Source organism: Bufo bufo, chromosome 6 (genome assembly GCF_905171765.1).
Source record: "Bufo bufo chromosome 6, aBufBuf1.1, whole genome shotgun sequence".
NCBI classification, from domain to species: domain Eukaryota; kingdom Metazoa; phylum Chordata; class Amphibia; order Anura; family Bufonidae; genus Bufo; species Bufo bufo.
Genome location: NC_053394.1, coordinates 294,663,847 through 294,682,094, shown reverse-complemented (window position 1 = coordinate 294,682,094; position 18,248 = coordinate 294,663,847). Strand labels below are relative to the sequence as shown.

General features: G+C 42.8%; 1 protein-coding gene across 1 annotated transcript in view; it reads right to left on the bottom strand.

Moving 5' to 3' along the window:
- LOC121005663 (trafficking kinesin-binding protein 1-like) overlaps nucleotides 1–18,248 on the bottom strand; it is a 70,109-nt gene that overhangs the window by 981 nt on the left and 50,880 nt on the right. The window contains exons 5-16 of the mRNA XM_040438438.1: nucleotides 16,270–16,386; nucleotides 15,521–15,618; nucleotides 14,001–14,109; nucleotides 13,416–13,494; nucleotides 11,953–12,083; nucleotides 11,455–11,529; nucleotides 10,972–11,109; nucleotides 10,818–10,882; nucleotides 6,317–6,547; nucleotides 5,932–6,230; nucleotides 5,633–5,851; nucleotides 5,013–5,115 (exon numbers count right to left, since the gene is read on the bottom strand). Of these exons, the coding sequence (XP_040294372.1) occupies nucleotides 5,013–5,115; nucleotides 5,633–5,851; nucleotides 5,932–6,230; nucleotides 6,317–6,547; nucleotides 10,818–10,882; nucleotides 10,972–11,109; nucleotides 11,455–11,529; nucleotides 11,953–12,083; nucleotides 13,416–13,494; nucleotides 14,001–14,109; nucleotides 15,521–15,618; nucleotides 16,270–16,386 (1,664 nt within the window). The remainder of the gene's footprint in view (nucleotides 1–5,012; nucleotides 5,116–5,632; nucleotides 5,852–5,931; nucleotides 6,231–6,316; nucleotides 6,548–10,817; nucleotides 10,883–10,971; nucleotides 11,110–11,454; nucleotides 11,530–11,952; nucleotides 12,084–13,415; nucleotides 13,495–14,000; nucleotides 14,110–15,520; nucleotides 15,619–16,269; nucleotides 16,387–18,248) is intronic.

Genomic DNA, 18,248 nt, shown 5'->3' with positions numbered 1-18,248 from the left:
AAATATGACCCAGACCACCACTTAAATGCTCCTGAATTAACCAAGTGACCAAAGACCAGTCAATAAACACAAGGCTTTCTTGTTCCTCCAACTGGAGATGAAGCAGTTAGTGAAGACAAGAGCAAAGGTTAGCACATGCAAGAAGCCAAGGAAACAGTTAAGGGTTAAACAGAGAAAGTCTTTGCTGCTACTTCAACTCAGGGTTCTATTAATGGAACTCTTCAGGCAAAAACTGTGCAGGGCATAAGGGGCAGGGCATGACATGTTAAACAAACCCCAGATAGAGAAGCCATTCTCTGCCCCCTTCTGGTTTCCCATGGAGTATTGCTTTATCTCCCACAGACCTGTGACTTGTGAAAGAGCCCTTTAATCCCACAACCCAAAAAAAAATAATATATGCTTTTAGGGCCGCTGGAAGGACCTTTTCCAGTACAGCATACCCATACTAGCTAAAAGTCATTGGACTGGACCACAAAAGGAGCAGGAAGGCATTTCTGTTCTTGCGGTGTTCTGGTGTGGAACTGGGGCAAAGCTTAAAATGTCCTAAAATTTGGGAAAAAGCGGTTTAAATACTGAGTATCTGGAGAGGATTACTTCAAGACATGGCAAGGTGTGGTTAAGCCAATCATAATCTGGAGTTATCCATGTACCCCTAGACATATTTCCCATTTGGAACCAGGAGACAAGCTCTTTAGGAAAAGTTTTGGCTGCCATAGAATTCATTACCTAGGTAACCAACAAGGACTTAATGACCTATTTAATAATGGAAATGCTCTTCTAAACTTTTTTTTTAATGTGGTTTATATAGGTAGATCAGGCTACTGCTATAGGGCCAATAGGATTTGGGACAGAAACAAAACCGTTCCTTTTATTTCTGTAACGTAGTTATAGCATTTGCCTGCAGCCCTCACTAGGGGGTGCTCCTGGTATAGAGTTTTTACAAGTCTCTTTGCATTCAACAATGGCTGTATAAATACATATCCAGTGAGCTCCCCCCTAGTGGTGACTGCAAGATGTCAGAATTTCATCAACTGTGAATGGCAGCAGGGAATTGAGAGTACTGTTTTTGAAAAACAAAGCTCCTATTCTTATAAAGGTATATTATAAAAGAGTGTTAAACATTCATGTAGATACAAAAATTTTTACATTTGTGTTGTCCATTTCAAGCTTTGCTATAGGGTGCTATGGGGTCCTTCTTTCCATAGTATATGAAGCTATAAGACCTTGCTGTACCCAATGTATACTTACACCATTAGAAAATTAAAAAAACGGGTCAAAAGATGCGTGTCAGTCACTTATGGTCGGTCTGGAGCAGTAAATGAACCCTGAGAAGAAGTCATACAATTTGCAGTAACCATGCTTAGGACAACTCAGTGACCATAAATGTCCCCAGCTAGTAAGATTATTTATTTGACTGGCACCTACAGTGCCTTGAAAAATTATTCATACTCCTTGAACTTTTCCAAAAAATTTTCACGTTATAACCACAAACTTAAATGTATGTTATTGGGATTTTGTTTGATAGACCAGCACAAAGTAGCAAGTATGTGTGAAGTGAAAAGAAAAAATAATACATGGTTTTCAACATTTTTATTAAGCCCCCTGTACATTAATAGCACTAAATAAAATCCAGTGTGACTTCAGAAGTCACCTAATTAGTCAAATTGATTTATTATTGGTGATCAAACAGCATCATGAAAACCAAGGAACACACCAGAGAACCACAGCTGAGGAGGGGAATCTGTCTAGAGGACAACTATTAGTCGTGTACGCCACAATTCTGACCTTTAAGGAAGAGTGGCAAGAAGAAATCATTTTTGAAAGCAAGCCATAAAAAGTCCAGTTTGCAGTTTGTCAAAAGCCATGTAGGGAGTAAGGGGACAGAGCAAACATGTGGAAGAAGGTGCTCTGGTCAGATGAGACCAAAGTTTAACTTTTTGGCCTCAATGCAAAACCCTATGTGTGGCTGAAAACTAACGCTGCACATCACCCTGAACACACCATTCACACCGTGAAACATGGTGGTGGCAGCATCATGCTGTGGAGATGCTTTTCTTCAGCAGGGACAGGGAAGCTGGTCAGAGTTGATGTAAAGGTGGATGGAGCTAAATACAGGACAATCCTGGAGGAAAACCTGGTCCAGGCTGTAAAAGATTTGAGACTCGAGCGGAGGTTTACCTTCCAGCAGGACAATGACCTTAAATATACAGCCAGAGCTACAATGGAGCGGGTTAGATATTCATGTGTTAGAATGGTCCAGTCAAAATCCAGACCTAAATCCCATTGAGAATCTGTGGCAAGACTTGAAAATGGCTGTTCATAGACGCTCTCCATCCAATCTGACTGAGCTTGAGCTATTTTGCAAAGAAGAATGGACACAAATGTCATCCCCTAGATTTGCAAAGCTGGTAGAGACCTCAAAAGATTTACAGCTGTAATTGCAATGAAAGGTGGTCCAAAGTATTGACTCAGCAATACCGCGAGGGCATGCATCATTTGTCTGTGGAAACAGACGTAGACTCCCACAATGGTGCTCTGGTTTAATAAAATTCAGGAGGTCATGAGAATGGAGGACCTAACTGCATCTATGAGGGGTGCACATGCCAAATTTTATAAAACATGGCAACATTGGATATTATTCCAGGGCTCCCAGAAGTACAAAACTTGGCAGCATAACCTGAATGGGGTTACCGTCCCTTCCATCCCCCCTTTTTTTTATTCTCTCCTCTGTTACCCTCCTCCTCCCTTAACTTTGTTCTTTCTTTATTCTTCAATTCTATGGCTATCTTAATGTTCTAGCCTTCATTAGGCATTATTACTTATATTTTATATATTTGTGTTGATGATGCCCACCCAGGTCATGGGTTTTGATAAATACTTAATAAGCATATTCAGTGTCACTAGATTGACTATTGTCTATTCATGATGCAATTTTCTCTTCTTTTGCTTTTTGAAAAATCTAAATAGGGGACTCAGGGGGGCTGAATACAAATGCATGCCCCACTTTCTAGATTTTCTATTTCTTAAAATTAAAAAAAAAAAAAAAACATGTATCCTTTTATTGTTACTTCATACATACGTACTACTTTGTGTTGGTCTGTCACATAAAATCCCAATAAAATACATTTAAGTTTGTGGGTGTAACATGAAAAAAATGTGGAAAAGGTCAAGGGGGATGAATACTTTTATAGGCACTGTATATATACCATGCAGGCTAATCCAATAGCTATCACAAATAATTCATGAGAAATAGGTGGTGAACTGAATTAAAACTACTTGCTGTCATAAGTAAAGTGTCCACTAGATGGTGCCATTTCAGAACTTTTTGATAACGGAAATACTGGGCCTTCATAACATTGTGGACAAGGACCAAACACTGCACAAGTCCTGTCTGGTCACGGAGTCCCCCATAAGAGACTTGAAGGTCACTGCCCACTGAGCTACCTGATGCCTTGCTGTGATGTCTGACCCTGCCCTCAGACGTCGTTCAGAAAGTCAAGCAATGGAAAAGGTGCTTCCACCAGGACTTGAAGTGCCTAGAACCATGAAGATGGAAAATGGACAAATGAATGAGGGACAGGGAGGGAACAGTAAGTGGCACAGGAGGAATTTTAGCAGATGCAATGTGGCACCAACACACCAGCAGCTGTAAGGGAACAAGTTAAACATGCAGCAGGCAACACTGGGATTTATATGAAAAAGCACTCAGACGGTGCTTATATCATTCAGTCATTTATCTGCTGGACCTATAGTGTGACAGCCATTTGGGCCTACTGTATAAGGGCTGGGAATTTGACATTTTCTCAAGCTGGCACAAGCCTGCAAAGAATAGGTAAAAAAAAAATTACGTGATTTGAATGTCATGGTGACATGACGCTATTTGACTATGAACACATTGCCATCAAGACCTGACCAAGACCAGTGAAAGAGGTCTATTGGTAAGTTGTTTTGCAAGCTTTTTGCCTGTAAAAGAAAGTGGCTGCTTTTTGGACAGCTCCAGGATTTTGATATTGATGGCCTGTACTCAGGATAGGCCATCAGTATCAGATCGGTGGGGGTCCAATAGCCCCCACCCATTGATCAGTATTACCTTGTAGATCCAGAACTACAAAGCACCATCTAATTTGTAGTGGATGGAGGTGGTAACTGCAGAGCTGCTCCTATGCACTTCAATGGGAGTAGCAATGCAGTTGCCAGCTCCACCCATTACACAATAGATGGAGCTGTGAAGTTCTGGCACCAAAGCTACAAGGTAACAGCTGATCAGTGGGCGTGTGGCGAGTCGGACCCCTGCTAATCTGATTGTGATGGCCTAGCCTGAGCATAGTCCATCAGTGTTAAACTCCTGGACAACCCCATTTTAAAAATGAGAGACTTTTTATGAGGGCCTTCTACAGAAAAGAAAAAAAAATTCGAGTTTAAGGGATATTTTGGTTATGCAAAGTAATTTCCTATCCACAGGATAGGGGAAAACCACTATATTGGTTGGCCTCCTACTGCTGAGACCCCCACCAATCACAAGAACAGGGACCCCATACTATGTGGAGCCCCCCGCACGAAATAAATGGAGCAGCCAGTCAAGCATGCGTGCAGCCACTCCATTCATTTCTATGGGACTTCTGGGGATAGCCAAGTATAGTGCTCAGCCATCTCAAACTCCCATAGAAATGAGTGGAGTGCATGCCCAACCAGCTGTTCCGTTCATTGCAGGGGGTGGGGGGCTCCATGGGGTATTGATCTGTTCTCCCTGATCTAACAGTTATCCCCTACCCTGTTGAGAGAGGATAAATTACATAACTGGAATACTCCTTTAAGTGAATATGGAAGAGCTGCCATGCCAGGCACAGCCCATGAACAAGAATGCCACATTTTCTAATCTCATAGTTCATACATCGCCATACTAAGGTCCATATAAAAGCAGCATAGTCAGCAGACATCTATGGGGAGAAGAGATATGAATGTGATGTGAGACAAGATGAGCAAACAGACACGTGTAACCATGAAAAACCCACCTGGAGGTGACCTGTGTAATGTCCTGCAGAGGGTGTGACATACGACATGTGGTAATAGTGTACGTAGATGGAGTCTGGGGAAGGTTGTTAACAGAACGGAACACTGAAACACACAAGTGATCTATGTATTATGGACAGTGACACACATGATAGGAATCACAAAGCAACTACTTCTACGGAAACACCTGAAGGGTAAAGATGGCGGAGGCTGACCTTGAATATGGATTTTTATGAATTATACACTGTAGTTGGCTTATTTTAGGCACTCTATGATCTGACAGAGGTCAGCATACAAAAGCACTGCACGAAGAGTCATAACCCTGGGAAAGACAACTGGGTCCAATATGGCACCTTCCCCGGGGTCTGGGTCATCCTCCAGACACAGATCGGCCATATATACCACTGGTGTAGACATACGAGGTCACACGTAAAGTGGCATAAATATCTGATCGATGGGTCTGATTGCTGGTACCACCATCACTGATAAGAATAGAGCCCAGCCTGGCAGGAGAGGAAACCAGAAGTTCAGAGAATCTGCCTTACATGTACATGGCACTCTCCACTGCAGTCTATGGGTAGTCACTTCTTCCATATCTCCCATAGACTCCACAAATACTCACTGCTTTTAAGTGGTTTGTTTTTGGTTGGAGTGGATGTAGCAATGGCTTCAAAAGATATAGGCTCCAGGTCGTCCTCCTCAAAGTCGTTGAGGTTGTAGACATCTTCAACATCGATGTCCAATTCCTGGAAGTCTTTGGTTAACACACCAGGCCGAGGATCCAGAATGCCACCTAAGTTGGGCTTCGCTAACTGCTGCCAATGCAGGAGGGTTGCTGATCCTAGACATAAACCATATATTATATGGGCTTGTATAGCACATTTTTGGTAGACATACTCATTATCTCAAGAGCCTCCTCACCTTCTATAGGCTTCACTATCTGCAACTTCTCTGGTAGGTAGGACCTCGAACCCAAAGAGAAACTTGAGCTGCCAGTGGCCTCAGAGATGCCAGAGTAATTGGTGCCAGTGGATAGGATACTCTCATTTGGGGTAAGGAACCCACTATTTGTCTCATCATGTTGTTGCATCTTCTGTTCCCTGTGTTCGAAAAAGCTGTCCTGAGATTGAGAATCCTGCTGAGCACTGAGTCTCTGAAGAGCTGCTGCCAGGTCTGTGCCCCCAGGTGTACCAGGGGTTCCCAACTTCTTCCCTCCAAGACTGTAAATTATTACCATTAGATGAAGAGTTAGCAATGAACCAAGTAATATCTTGATTTCCTAGGGATTTAAGGAATTTAGACTTACACAGAAGATTCACTGTCTACAGGAAGTAGGGTCTCCTCCTCCACTAGCACCATGCTGGCACCCTCTGACTCACAGAAGCTCATTGTTGGAGTACCAACACGACTCGGTGCAGCAGATGGCCTCTGTGAGGGAGCTTGAGAGCCTGTTATATTCTGAGGGGACGGGCAACGAGATCTGGTCCTCACCACTTGGTTGGCAGCTTTGACCGTCTCAAACACTCGCTTGTAGCTCCTGTGTGGGATTAGAAGACATTGATCAGTCTGTTTGCCCTGCTTTTCTTCATAAAACAACCATTTCTAAGATCTGTACTTCATCAGACAGCATCCGTTTACTGTAATTGCAAACATAGAAGGAGATAAAATTTGAGGTCTGCAAGATATATTTAGTAGTTCTGCAGCAATGTAAGTGTAGAGGATGTATCACAGCATATTTAGATTTAGGTTTTTAAAGGGATTTTCCAGGATTAGAAAAACAAGGCTATGCTCTTCCAAAAACAGTGCCACACCTGTCCACAGGTTGTGTGTGTAATTGCAACTTAGCCCCATTCACATTCATATAGATGTGGTTCAATATCAGATACACCCAATGGATAGATTTGGTGCCGTTTCTGGAAGAAAGCAGATACATTTAATGTATCTCCAACCCAAAAAATGGGTTATCGTCTAAATAACGTCTGTATGTCAAAATTTTTATTTTATTTTATGGTGATTTTTTTTTTTTTTTCATGTCCCCATCTATTTATTTATTTTTTATTAAAAAATCCTGCAGTTTTCCTATTGGACATTAGGCTTAAAATATGTAAAGACTTCCTATTCTTTGGAGCAGCCACGTGGGCCATAGACACAGTAGACTGGAAAGGACCTCAGACTTCTATGGGAGAGTTTCCTAGGCAGAGGTCAGGAGGGAGAAGATAAGCTCACCTATTGTGAATAGTGGATCCTATTTTATCTATACTGAGGTGATATCTGTAATTGTGATTATGTCTGTGATGATAATGAGATGATGGCTATTGAAAAGTTCCCTGTAGAGAGAACAGGAAGACTCAACATATTATTAGGTGTACTGGTTAGTGTAAAACTGCATAATTTTAGATATTTTATTACATATAGAAAGAGACATGGAAAAGTACTATAAAAAACAAAAATCACTGAAATTATAAAATATTTATTTAACATAAAAAGTGACTTAACCCCTTAGGGACCGGGCTCATTTTGACCTTAAGGACCAGGCCATTTTTTGCAGTGACCAGTGTCACTTTAAGTGGTGATAACTTTAAAACCCTTTACTTATCCAGGCTATTCTGAGATAGTTTTTTTTCCGTCACATATTGTACTTCATGACAATGGTAAAATGGAGTAAAAAAAAAATCATTTTTATTTATAAAAAATACCAAATTTACCAAAAATTGGGAAAAATTAGCAAATTTTCAAATTTCAATTTCTCTACTTTTATAATAGATAGTAATACCTCCAAAAATAGTTATTATTTTACATTCCCCATATGTCTACTTCATGTTTGGATCATTTTGGGAATTACATTTTATTTTTTAGGGACGTTACAAGGCTTAGAAGTTTAGAAACAAATCTTCAAAAACCCACTTTTTAAGGACCAGTTCAGGTCTGAAGTCACTTTGTGAGGCTTACATAATAGAAACCACCCAAAAATGACTCCATTCTAGAAACTATACCCCTCAAGGTATTCAAAACAGATTTTACAAAAGTCGTTAACCCTTTAGGTGTTCCACAAGAGTTATTGGCAAATGGAGCTGAAATTTAAGAATTAAAAATCTTTGGCTAATTTTCCATTTTAATCCATTTTTTCCAGTAACAAAGCAAGGGTTAACAGCCAAACAAAATGCTATACTATATTTATTGCCCCGATTCTGTAGTTTGCAGAAACACCCCATAAGTGGCTGTAAACTACTGAATGGGCACACGGTAGGGCTTAGAGGAAAAGGTGCGCCGTGTGGTTTTTGGAAGGCAGATTTTGCTTGACTGGTTTATTTACACCATGTCCCATTTAAAGCCCCCCTGATGCACCCCTAGAGTAGAAACTCCAGAAAAGTGACCCTATCTAAGAAACTACACCCCTCAAGGTATTCAAAACTGATTTTACAAACGTTGTTAACCCTTTAGGTGTTCCACAAGAGTTATTGGCAAATTGAGATGAAAGGGGTGATGCCGTTACCATGAATTGTGGACAGTACAAGGACATCCCTCTTGTCCTTATATCTGAACAGCAACAGGTTTCCACTGGTAAGGGCACGGGTCTCACCCCTGGGGATAGGTACCTGGAGGGGGTGGGTAGGGAGGCCGCGTTGATTTTTCTGCACGGTCCCACAAGCGGACGTGGATCTGGCGGCGAGGGACTGGAACAAGGGGATACTAGTATAAAAGTTATCCACGTACAGGTGGTAACCCTTATCTAGCAGTGGGTACATTAGGTCCAACACATGTTTCCCGCTAACACCCAGAGTGGGGGGACATTCTAGGGGTTGAATAGGGAAATCTCAACCCTCGTACACCCGAAACTTGTAAATGTACCCTGAAGTACTCTCACAAAGTTTGTACAGCTTCACGCCATACCTCGCCCGCTTAGAGGGAACATACTGGCGGAAAATGAGTCTCCCCTTGAAAGCAATGAGAGACTCATCAACCCTGACCTCCCTTCCAGGTAGATAGGCCTCCAAAAATTTAGCCCCAAAGTGATCGATGACCAGCCTGATTTTGTACAGGCGGTCATAGGCAGGATCTGCATAATGCAGGCATTTCCGGATGGCCTCAAACTGGGAGCGTGTCATGGCCGTACTGTAAAGTGGCGTCTGGTAGAGGACGTCCCCACTCCAGTAATGCCTGACACTAGGTTTTTTGACTAGGCCCATGTGCAGCACGAGGCCCCAAAACGTCCTCATCTCGGCTGCACTAACCGGAGTCCAGCCACCGGCCATAGCCAAAAAGGAGCCCGGGTGTTGAGCAATGAACTGTTGGGCATACAGGTTTGTTTGCTCCACCATCAGGTTTACAAAGTGGTCACTGAAAAAAAGACTAAAATAGTCATATTCAGTGAAGCCCACTGTGGGAATCTGGATTCCTGGTTGGCCAACAAAATCAGGAATCGCATGGTCAAAATGCTCTGGGGTACACCATGCAAGTTCACCGGTAGGGAGCTCCGGTGGACATAACTGGTGGGCCGGAAAACTAGTACGAGCCCCAGAGCTGCTGGTACTAGTGTGGGCCACAGGGTCCCTAGCATGGCGGTCCCCTTGCTCCGCCTGGCGGCGTCTCCGCCGACTTAGGGGCTCATCATTATCACTAGATGATGAGGACGCGGATGACAAAAGGAAAGTAGGGTCATCGTCGTCCTCACTGGGGCTCTCGGACTCGGAAGCAAGTTGGGCATATGCCTCCTCGGCCGAGAACATCAGGTGGGCCATAGGGGAGTGTGTGTGTGCGTGTGCGTGGAAATCTTTATTTGGTATCCGTGTGTGTGGGGGCACGGGTGTTCACGTACTTATCCCTAAACCTAACAGAAAAAATAAAAAAATTAACTAAATTTTTTAAAAAAGGACAAAAAAGTGAAAAATAAAATAAAAAAATTCAAACTCGATGATCAGCCAGATCCCGGACATAGAAAGGAGGAGGAGAGGAGCGCTGCAATATTTTGAACCGCCCGCCCCTGCAGCCAATCAGAGCCGATCCTGAGAGGTGATGTCACCATCACCTCTCAGGATTGCAGGATGGTCATTGGTGGTGTATTATCACACCACCGATCACATCCTGTTCCGGGTTATCGGGTCCCCAGAGACCCGAAAAACCCGGAAACGCAGCAAACCGCAGGTCTGAATTGACCTGCGGTTTGCTGCGATCACCGACACGGGGGGTCACTGGACCCCCCCGTGCATTGTCCCAGGGTGCCTGCTCAATGATTTGAGCAGGCGCCCAGTTCCGATAACCGCCCGACGGTGATCGAAACTACACATGACGTACCGGTACGTCATGTGTCCTTAAGTACCAGGACATCATGACGTTTTGGTACATCATGTGTCCCCAACAGGTTAAAGGCTGTACACTCTTGGGGCATTTTGTAAATTGGTCTTTATTACAAATATAGAACCCTTTTTTCTGTACTGAGCTGAGATGCTCTAATAGAGGGATCTTAATTTTCTCTCTGTTCAGTCAGGCAGTTTAGCTGACTGATAGCTCAGTTCTTATCTTACTGATAAGAATGTGGCTTAAATAAGTGTTTATAACCTCTTATGAAATTAGAGATAAGGGTTATTAGATAACCAGCACAAAGTGAAAGTACCATTCAAACAGCTAGACAGTTAACCCTTTGTGACAGAATGCTCAATATTTTAAATAAAGGCCAATTAAAAAAATGATTTTTAGCTAAAAAATAAATAAATATCCTCTGAAGGTGTACAAAGCCTTTAAACAATAGGCCTTTTTCTGGCGACGCATTCCTTTTAAGAGACACTGCTTACTGACTGTCTGGGACATACTTGAGTTCTGAGGAAGCATCAATGCCTTTTTTCATTGTTCCTTCAATCTCCGCAGCTAAGGAATCCTGTTGACATGAAACATCTATTTAGACTGGAGGCACCAAAAGCATGATGTCATCCAACAGTGTTGATATCCAGTGCAGTTACTGCTTACCAGGGGGAAGATGTTCAAGGTGCTGTATCTGCTGATGGTGCTGTTGGGCAGACTTCGGTTCCGCTGGTTCTTTAACTCTTCCTGGGCTTCACTTAACATGTCCTGGCATTCTTTCTGTTTCTCCTGCAGATACTGAAGCTAGAAGAAAAGAATTATCATAAAGTTACAGATCAGACAGCTCACCTGAAATTTCTATTCGCTCAAATGCTTGAATTTCCCATGTGCTGTTTCTCAGTTATTCCACTATAAATATAATATATTAATAAATCAAGTTCTGGGCACTTCCATTCCTCTTGTAAATACAGTGTATCCCTATACTGGCCAATCAATGCTTACAGTGTCAGATAGTGTAGGGACATGCTTCAAATTACTGTGTCTTGCTCTGCTCTATCAGTCCCTGCACTAGGCATAAAACAGCAAGTGTTTTCCTGGAGTGCTCCTTTAAGCAACCAACCTCATTTTTATACATTCAGATGTATTTACCTCCGTTTTCAGGAGACGCTCTCGTTCCTTCACAGCGGCCAGATGTTGCTGCAGTTCTTCATTCTCTGTAGAGGTCTAAAAATACAGAAGGGGAATAAATGAATAACAACAATGACAGTATGTGGTAGATATTTTAATAAAGGGGTATTCCAACATTAGAAATAATGCATTTTGCTAGGCTGTGCTATCACTTCATGATTGGTGGGGGTTTGATCTCTGGGACACCCAACCATCAACCAAATAAAGAGACAGAAGGGGCTTCCTATTGACCTGAAACACAGCTCCAAGTGAATGTGCAGGTGGACGGGGGCACCAATGTACATGCCAATCTGAGAACCCTCTGTCTTGCTGAACTAGGATGGGTGGGAGTCCCAGAAACCCTCCCACCATCAACAACACAGAGGAAGAGATGGTACTTAAAAACTAAGAGGTGTCTCATACATCTTAGCTCTAGAATACAATGGTCCATCTGTTCTAGACCTAATAGACAACACTCACACTGCGGCACTTCTGCTGTAGATTTACTATCTGTGCCAGGAGCTGGCTGATCTCCTCCTGCTGTCGGACTCCATCTTCTCCCCTTCGCGCTAACTCTTCTGCCAGCAATGCCACCTGTCTGCTGGCCTCAGCTAGAAACACAGAGCACAGTGGGTTTTATACTATAGCCGAAAAACTCCAGATGCATCACATTACATTGGAACTGTAGAGATGTTCACATATAGAAATCTGTGGCATGGGGAAGATCCATTTCAGAACATCCCCTGCCAGTCAGGGTCATCCCACCGCAAAATCAAAAATTCTCCTGGTCACTAGCTTACTCTCCCAGATAGCTGAGGCTGGAAGAACAAGAGAGACACATGTGAGGAAGTGCCACCATCTATGCCATACTTAGAGTGGTGGAACCCACCAGATCACCATGAGAAGGTGAATACTTGCTAAAGTCACCAGTCATGCTAAGACCTAAATGTATCAGGGCCACTTCTTAGCAAATAGTGTGGCTAAAATTTCATGAGCGAGCATAAAAGACTTCCTATTGGATAATTTCACAGGTGGTCCCGTCTGCCATAAAGGCTATTATTGTATGGCTATGGTCCCAAGCAATAGTTTAAATGATGGTCTTGCAGAGACACCCATCTGTAGACGGCTGTTTTGGGATCTTGCTCCTGAACAGTACAGAGCAGAGTACTTTTTAGCTGTATGAGATGTCTTGGGTGCAGTTCAGGAGGCTACTCTTTCTCAATGAAGAGACACAGTGGTGTATGGTACTGTACTGATGAGGATCAAAACCCCAGAAACAGTACTGTCCACAGATGGGTCTCTCTATCCTAGCTGGTATGGGCTGATTTGCATACTTTTGCAATGGAGCACTGTCTAAAAATGAAGGGGGTCATTTATTGAGACCGGTCTTTTAGATGTTGTTCTTAATAAAGCCTCTGAGCTGGTGGTGAATCGCCAAAGTTATGTAAAAGTGCCGGCCTCTACATACAGTAACTTCGTCACATCCAGTGCCGCTTCTAAATGTAAGACAGTTTCATAGCATTCTTACATTTAAACCATTTCTACGCCTAAACCAGGAGTAGAAAATGATGAATGAGACGGGCCGACCAGCCCCTCCCCTTCCCCATCCACACCACAAGCACTTTTTTAGACCTCGCGTGAGTGAGGAAAAGTCGCAGAATGCGGCGCCAGTAACTATTGTGCCAAAATCTGTCCCTGAAATACACCTAATATAGGCATATTTCAGGTTAATAAATGACCCCCTAAGTCTCTATACTACTGCCTCTTCTACAACAAAGAATACATCCCCTACCCCAGCATGAATGTCAGATTATGTATGCAGCCGTGGCAATAGGTGTCTGGCAACAGACCACAGCTGAAGTTGGCCTAAACATCAGATAAAAACGTAACATGAGACAAAAAGACATATTACAATCTTCCATGTCGGCTTAATGGAAACTTACAGAATTGTTCGACACAGTCCAGCATCAAGGACCCCTCCTGCTCCTCATACTCATTGGTAGCTTCAAGTATATGATCGGCCTAATAGAAAGGAAGCAAAAGCAATTGTGAGATGTGACTCCTTGAGCAGCTGTCATAGGGCAGAGCACCTACACATTGCTGATTTCATGCACTGCACCTGTAAGTGGCCACTGCCACACAGGTGGGCAACATCATGCATGGCACCTACAGGTGAAAGACACCATAAACAGCATCTTCAGGCTGGCGACTCCAGAAACAGCACATCCAGGCTGCAGACACTACACTTGCATAGCACCTCCACTCAACTTGCACCATATTAAGAACCTCCAAGTGGCTCACACTGTACACAGCACATCCATAAATGTCCACACCAGCCTGCCAAAACCATTCATCACAGTGCAAGGGCCAAGAGGTCAACGCCATGCAAAAAACACTATACACAGAACCTCTACAACACCATACATGGCACACATCTAGCCTGCTTACACCATACAGTGGAGCATTAGTACACCTCCAAACTGCTGCACCATACCTAGCACCAACAGGCTCACAGCCGTGCAGCTCACCTCACTGCGCATCTTCCGGTTGTCATCTTCCAAGCTCTTGAGCTTCTGCTCCAGTGTATCCAGATGAATATTTTGTTGAAGACAAAATGATGACTGATTCCTACGCAACCTAGAAGCAAATGCAAAGAAACTGATGAAACCAATGATATATGGGATAATGGGAAGATGCTCATTACAACACCATGGGGATATATATGCACACATACATACATATATATATATATATATATATATATATAAAATATATATAGGTTGGGCAGCACTGCTGTGTATCAAGTACAAGCGGAGTGCCAGTGGCTGAGAAGGCGATCCACCTTCAGATAATAAGCAGGAAAAATTCCACGGCACCTCCAAGGCGTAAAATAGTATCAAACTTTATTCACCAGACCCGCAACGTTTCGATCCGCTTCCTGGGATCTTTCTCAAGCAGTGACAAAATTACTAGTGCAATGTGCATATTTATACAGCTTCACAGCATTAATCAATCAAGGTGCTGATTACATCAAAGAGATATTACAAAATATCCATCAAAATACATCATAAATCAGTGTACATCGTGACTATGATATTAACATAAAGTACAATAACGTGTTATGGGCATCATTGCCAAAAAACATCTCATAAATACATATACAAATGTATAGTCATCATAATTGTAAATTCACACATCTGTGGGTGACTTCATGATCACATATTTGGTGCAGGTGTACCTTAAAAACAAACAAGGTGAGGAAGGTCCTATAGCGGGCGCTGGAAGAGGTCCACACGGAATTCGGCGTTCAGGTCAATCAACTGCGCATGTCGCAGGACCTTTTGAAACATTCCGATCACGTGATCGTGTATCCGATCACGTGATGATGACTACTATATTCATTATGCGGACATCTGTGTAATCCGACGTCATGCGTTCCACCGTCACGTGGAACGCACACGACTGCGTAAGCATTCACGTCAGTAAACAGAGTCGGATGTCGTGCGCTCCAAAGACTTATGGAACGCAAGCATCCCCATGGAGCTCCGACGTCCAATCACATGAGAGCCCCTGTCCGAGCATGCATCATGACCCCAGTATTTATGAGATGTTTTTTGGCAATGATGCCCATAAAACGTTATTGTACTTTATGTTAATATCATAGTCACGATGTACACTGATTTATGATGTATTTTGACGGATATTTTATAATATTTCTTTGATTGATGTAATCAGCACCTTGATTGATTAATGCTGTGAAGCTGTATAAATTTGCACATTGCACTAGTAATTTTGTCACTGCTTGAGAAAGATCCCAGGAAGCGGATCGAAACGTTGCGGGTCTGGTGAATAAAGTTTGATACTATTTTACACCTTGGAGGTGCCGTGGAATTTTTCCTGATTTTATATATATATATATATATATATATATATATATATATATATATATATATATATATATATATATATATATGAGAGAGAGAGAGAGAGAGAGAGAGAGAGAGAGTCTAAGTTTTGCTTCAACACAAATGAGTAGAAATGTACTGACGGAGTAGAAGTTGCGGACACTGGATCACTGTCCGAATTGCCGGTATAAAGATGGAGAAGATCCTCCCGCATTGAGATGTCATGTCGCAGCTGAAAGACCTAGAGAGGCACAAATATAGCAGACGCTTAGAATGCCAAGGGGTGATGTAGTGTGGCATAGCAAAGTCTTTTACATAAAGCTATGCTTCTAGCTCTGCCCAATGCCCATCTGTCAATACCACCCAGTCCCCTTTGTGCACTTACACAGTAGTCCAGCCCTTGTAGTTTAAGAAAATAAAAAAGGAAACAACTATTCACCTAGCCCTGTTCCCCCAATGAGCTTGTGCTGTCTCCTGCTCAGCACGTGCGATGATTTCACTGTATTGTACTGATGGCTTTCTGCTTCGCTATTGTATTCAACCTCCTCAGGACGCAGATACAGTTAAAATCGGGACATGCAGCAGTCCTCCTGGAAGAGCCACCGAAATCTGGGACTGTTCTGCCAGATCCAGGATGGTTGGGAGGTTTGGATTACAAAAACATGGAAGCTTTCTTTCAAAACTGCCCCATTCTTGTCCATCGGTTGACCTGGTATTGCCATCGGTTGACCTGGTATTTAACTTGAATTGTGGCTAACCTGCAATACCAGAAACAACCGATGGGCATGAGTGGCATCGTTTTTGGGAAGAAAAAAATACATATTTTTCTAATCTCATAACCCCAAAAAGTCTCTTGAGTGGACCTATTTCTGACAACCACTTTTATCCTCACCTCCTCTTTGGCAGCCTCCAGTTGTTCCTCCAGAAACTCATTTCTCGCTGTCAGTTCTTGATTCTGCTTCAAAAGAGATTGCCCAATACGGGCAGCGAGCTCCAGGTCTCTCTCTTTCTAATGATGGAAAAAAACACACAAAAGGGTGAATAAAAACATTCTGTGTTAAAAAAAGCAAATGCAGATATTACTTCAAAGAGGATCTGACACAAAAAGTCCAAAGTATACGTTAACTCTATGCACACCATTCCTTTAAAGGGTTTCTACCACTTAGTTTTCACATAATTAGCTTTCAGACACTAGCGATCCGCTAGTGTCTGCTCTCCCAAACAATCCTAATATAACAGTTTATTGTCCTGCTGTTTCGCTAAAAAACGAACTTATATAGATATGCTAATGAGCCTCTAGGTGCTATGGGGGCGTCATTAGCACCTAGAGGCTCGGTCTACCTTCACAAACTGCCCCCGCCCAGCGCGTCCCTCCAGCCCGCCCATCTCCTCCGGAATGCGATCCTCCCTGTGAGCCAGCGGACGAATTTCGTGCATGCGCGTATGTATTCGGCGCATGCGCAGTGAATGTCTAACCGCTTTCTGCACAGACATCCCCACTGCGCCTGTTCCTCGGAGCACTATGACGTCATCGGCGCAGGCGCAGTGGAGATGTCTGAGCAGGGAAGTGGTCAGACATTCACTGCGCATGCGCCGAATACAGACGCGCACGGGGAGGATCGCATTCCGGAGGAGATGGGCGGGCTGGAGGGACGCGCTGGGCGGGGGCATTTTGTGAAGGTAGACCGAGCCTCTAGGTGCTAATGACGCCCCCATAGCACCTAGAGGCTCATTAGCATATCTATATAAGTTCGTTTTTTTGCGAAACGGCAGGACAATAAGCTGTTATATTAGGATGGTTAGGTAGAGCAGACACTAGCGGATCGCTAGTGTCTGAAAGCTAATTAGGTGAAAACGAAGTGGTAGAAACCCTTTAATTTATTCTTTTAAATGGAATGTGACAGCTATAACTTTTCTGCTAGTTTAAACGGATATTCTTTTTTTTAATCAGTTTTTATTTTCTGATTGTATGTTTTTTTATTCTTTTATTTCCTGAACATGATTATTGTGGTTGCCATTTTGCCAAAGCTGTCATTAATAGCATTTAGAGATATACTCTACAGCAGCCACATGGTCCATAGACACAATGGTCTGGAGGGGACTCATTGACGTCTAGGGCATGCTCTGTGACCTGTGTGTAGGTCATTGTACAAGGAAGGAGTAGAAAAGCTTTGACAATCACCTACTGAGAATAGTTGATCTTGTGTTATATATATATATATACACTGCTCAAAAAAATAAAGGGAACACTTAAACAACGCAATGTAACTCACTTCTGTGAAATCAAACTGTCCACTTAGGAAGCAACACTGAGTGACAATCAATTTCACATGCTGTTGTACAAATGGGATAGACAACAGGTGGAAATTATAGGCAATTAGCAAGACACCCCCAATAAAGAAGTGGTTCTGCAGGTGGTGTCCACAGACCACTTCTCAGTTCCTATGCTTCCTGGCTGATGTTTTGGTCACTTTTGAATGCTGCAACCCACACAAGTGGCTCAGGTAGTGCAGCTTATCCAGGATGGCACATCAATGCGAGCTGTGGCAAGAAGGTTTGCTGTGTCTGTCAGCGTAGTGTCCAGAGCATGGAGGCGCTACCAGGAGACAGGCCAGTACATCATATTATATATACACAGTACAGACCAAAAGTTTGGACACACCTTCTCATTCAAAGAGTTTTCTTTATTTTCATGACTATGAAAATTGTAGATTCACACTGAAGGCATCAAAACTATGAATTAACACATGTGGAATTATATACATAACAAACAAGTGTGAAACAACTGAAAATATGTCATATTCTAGGTTCTTCAAAGTAGACACCTTTTGCTTTGATTACTGCTTTGCACATGGCATTCTCTTGATGAGC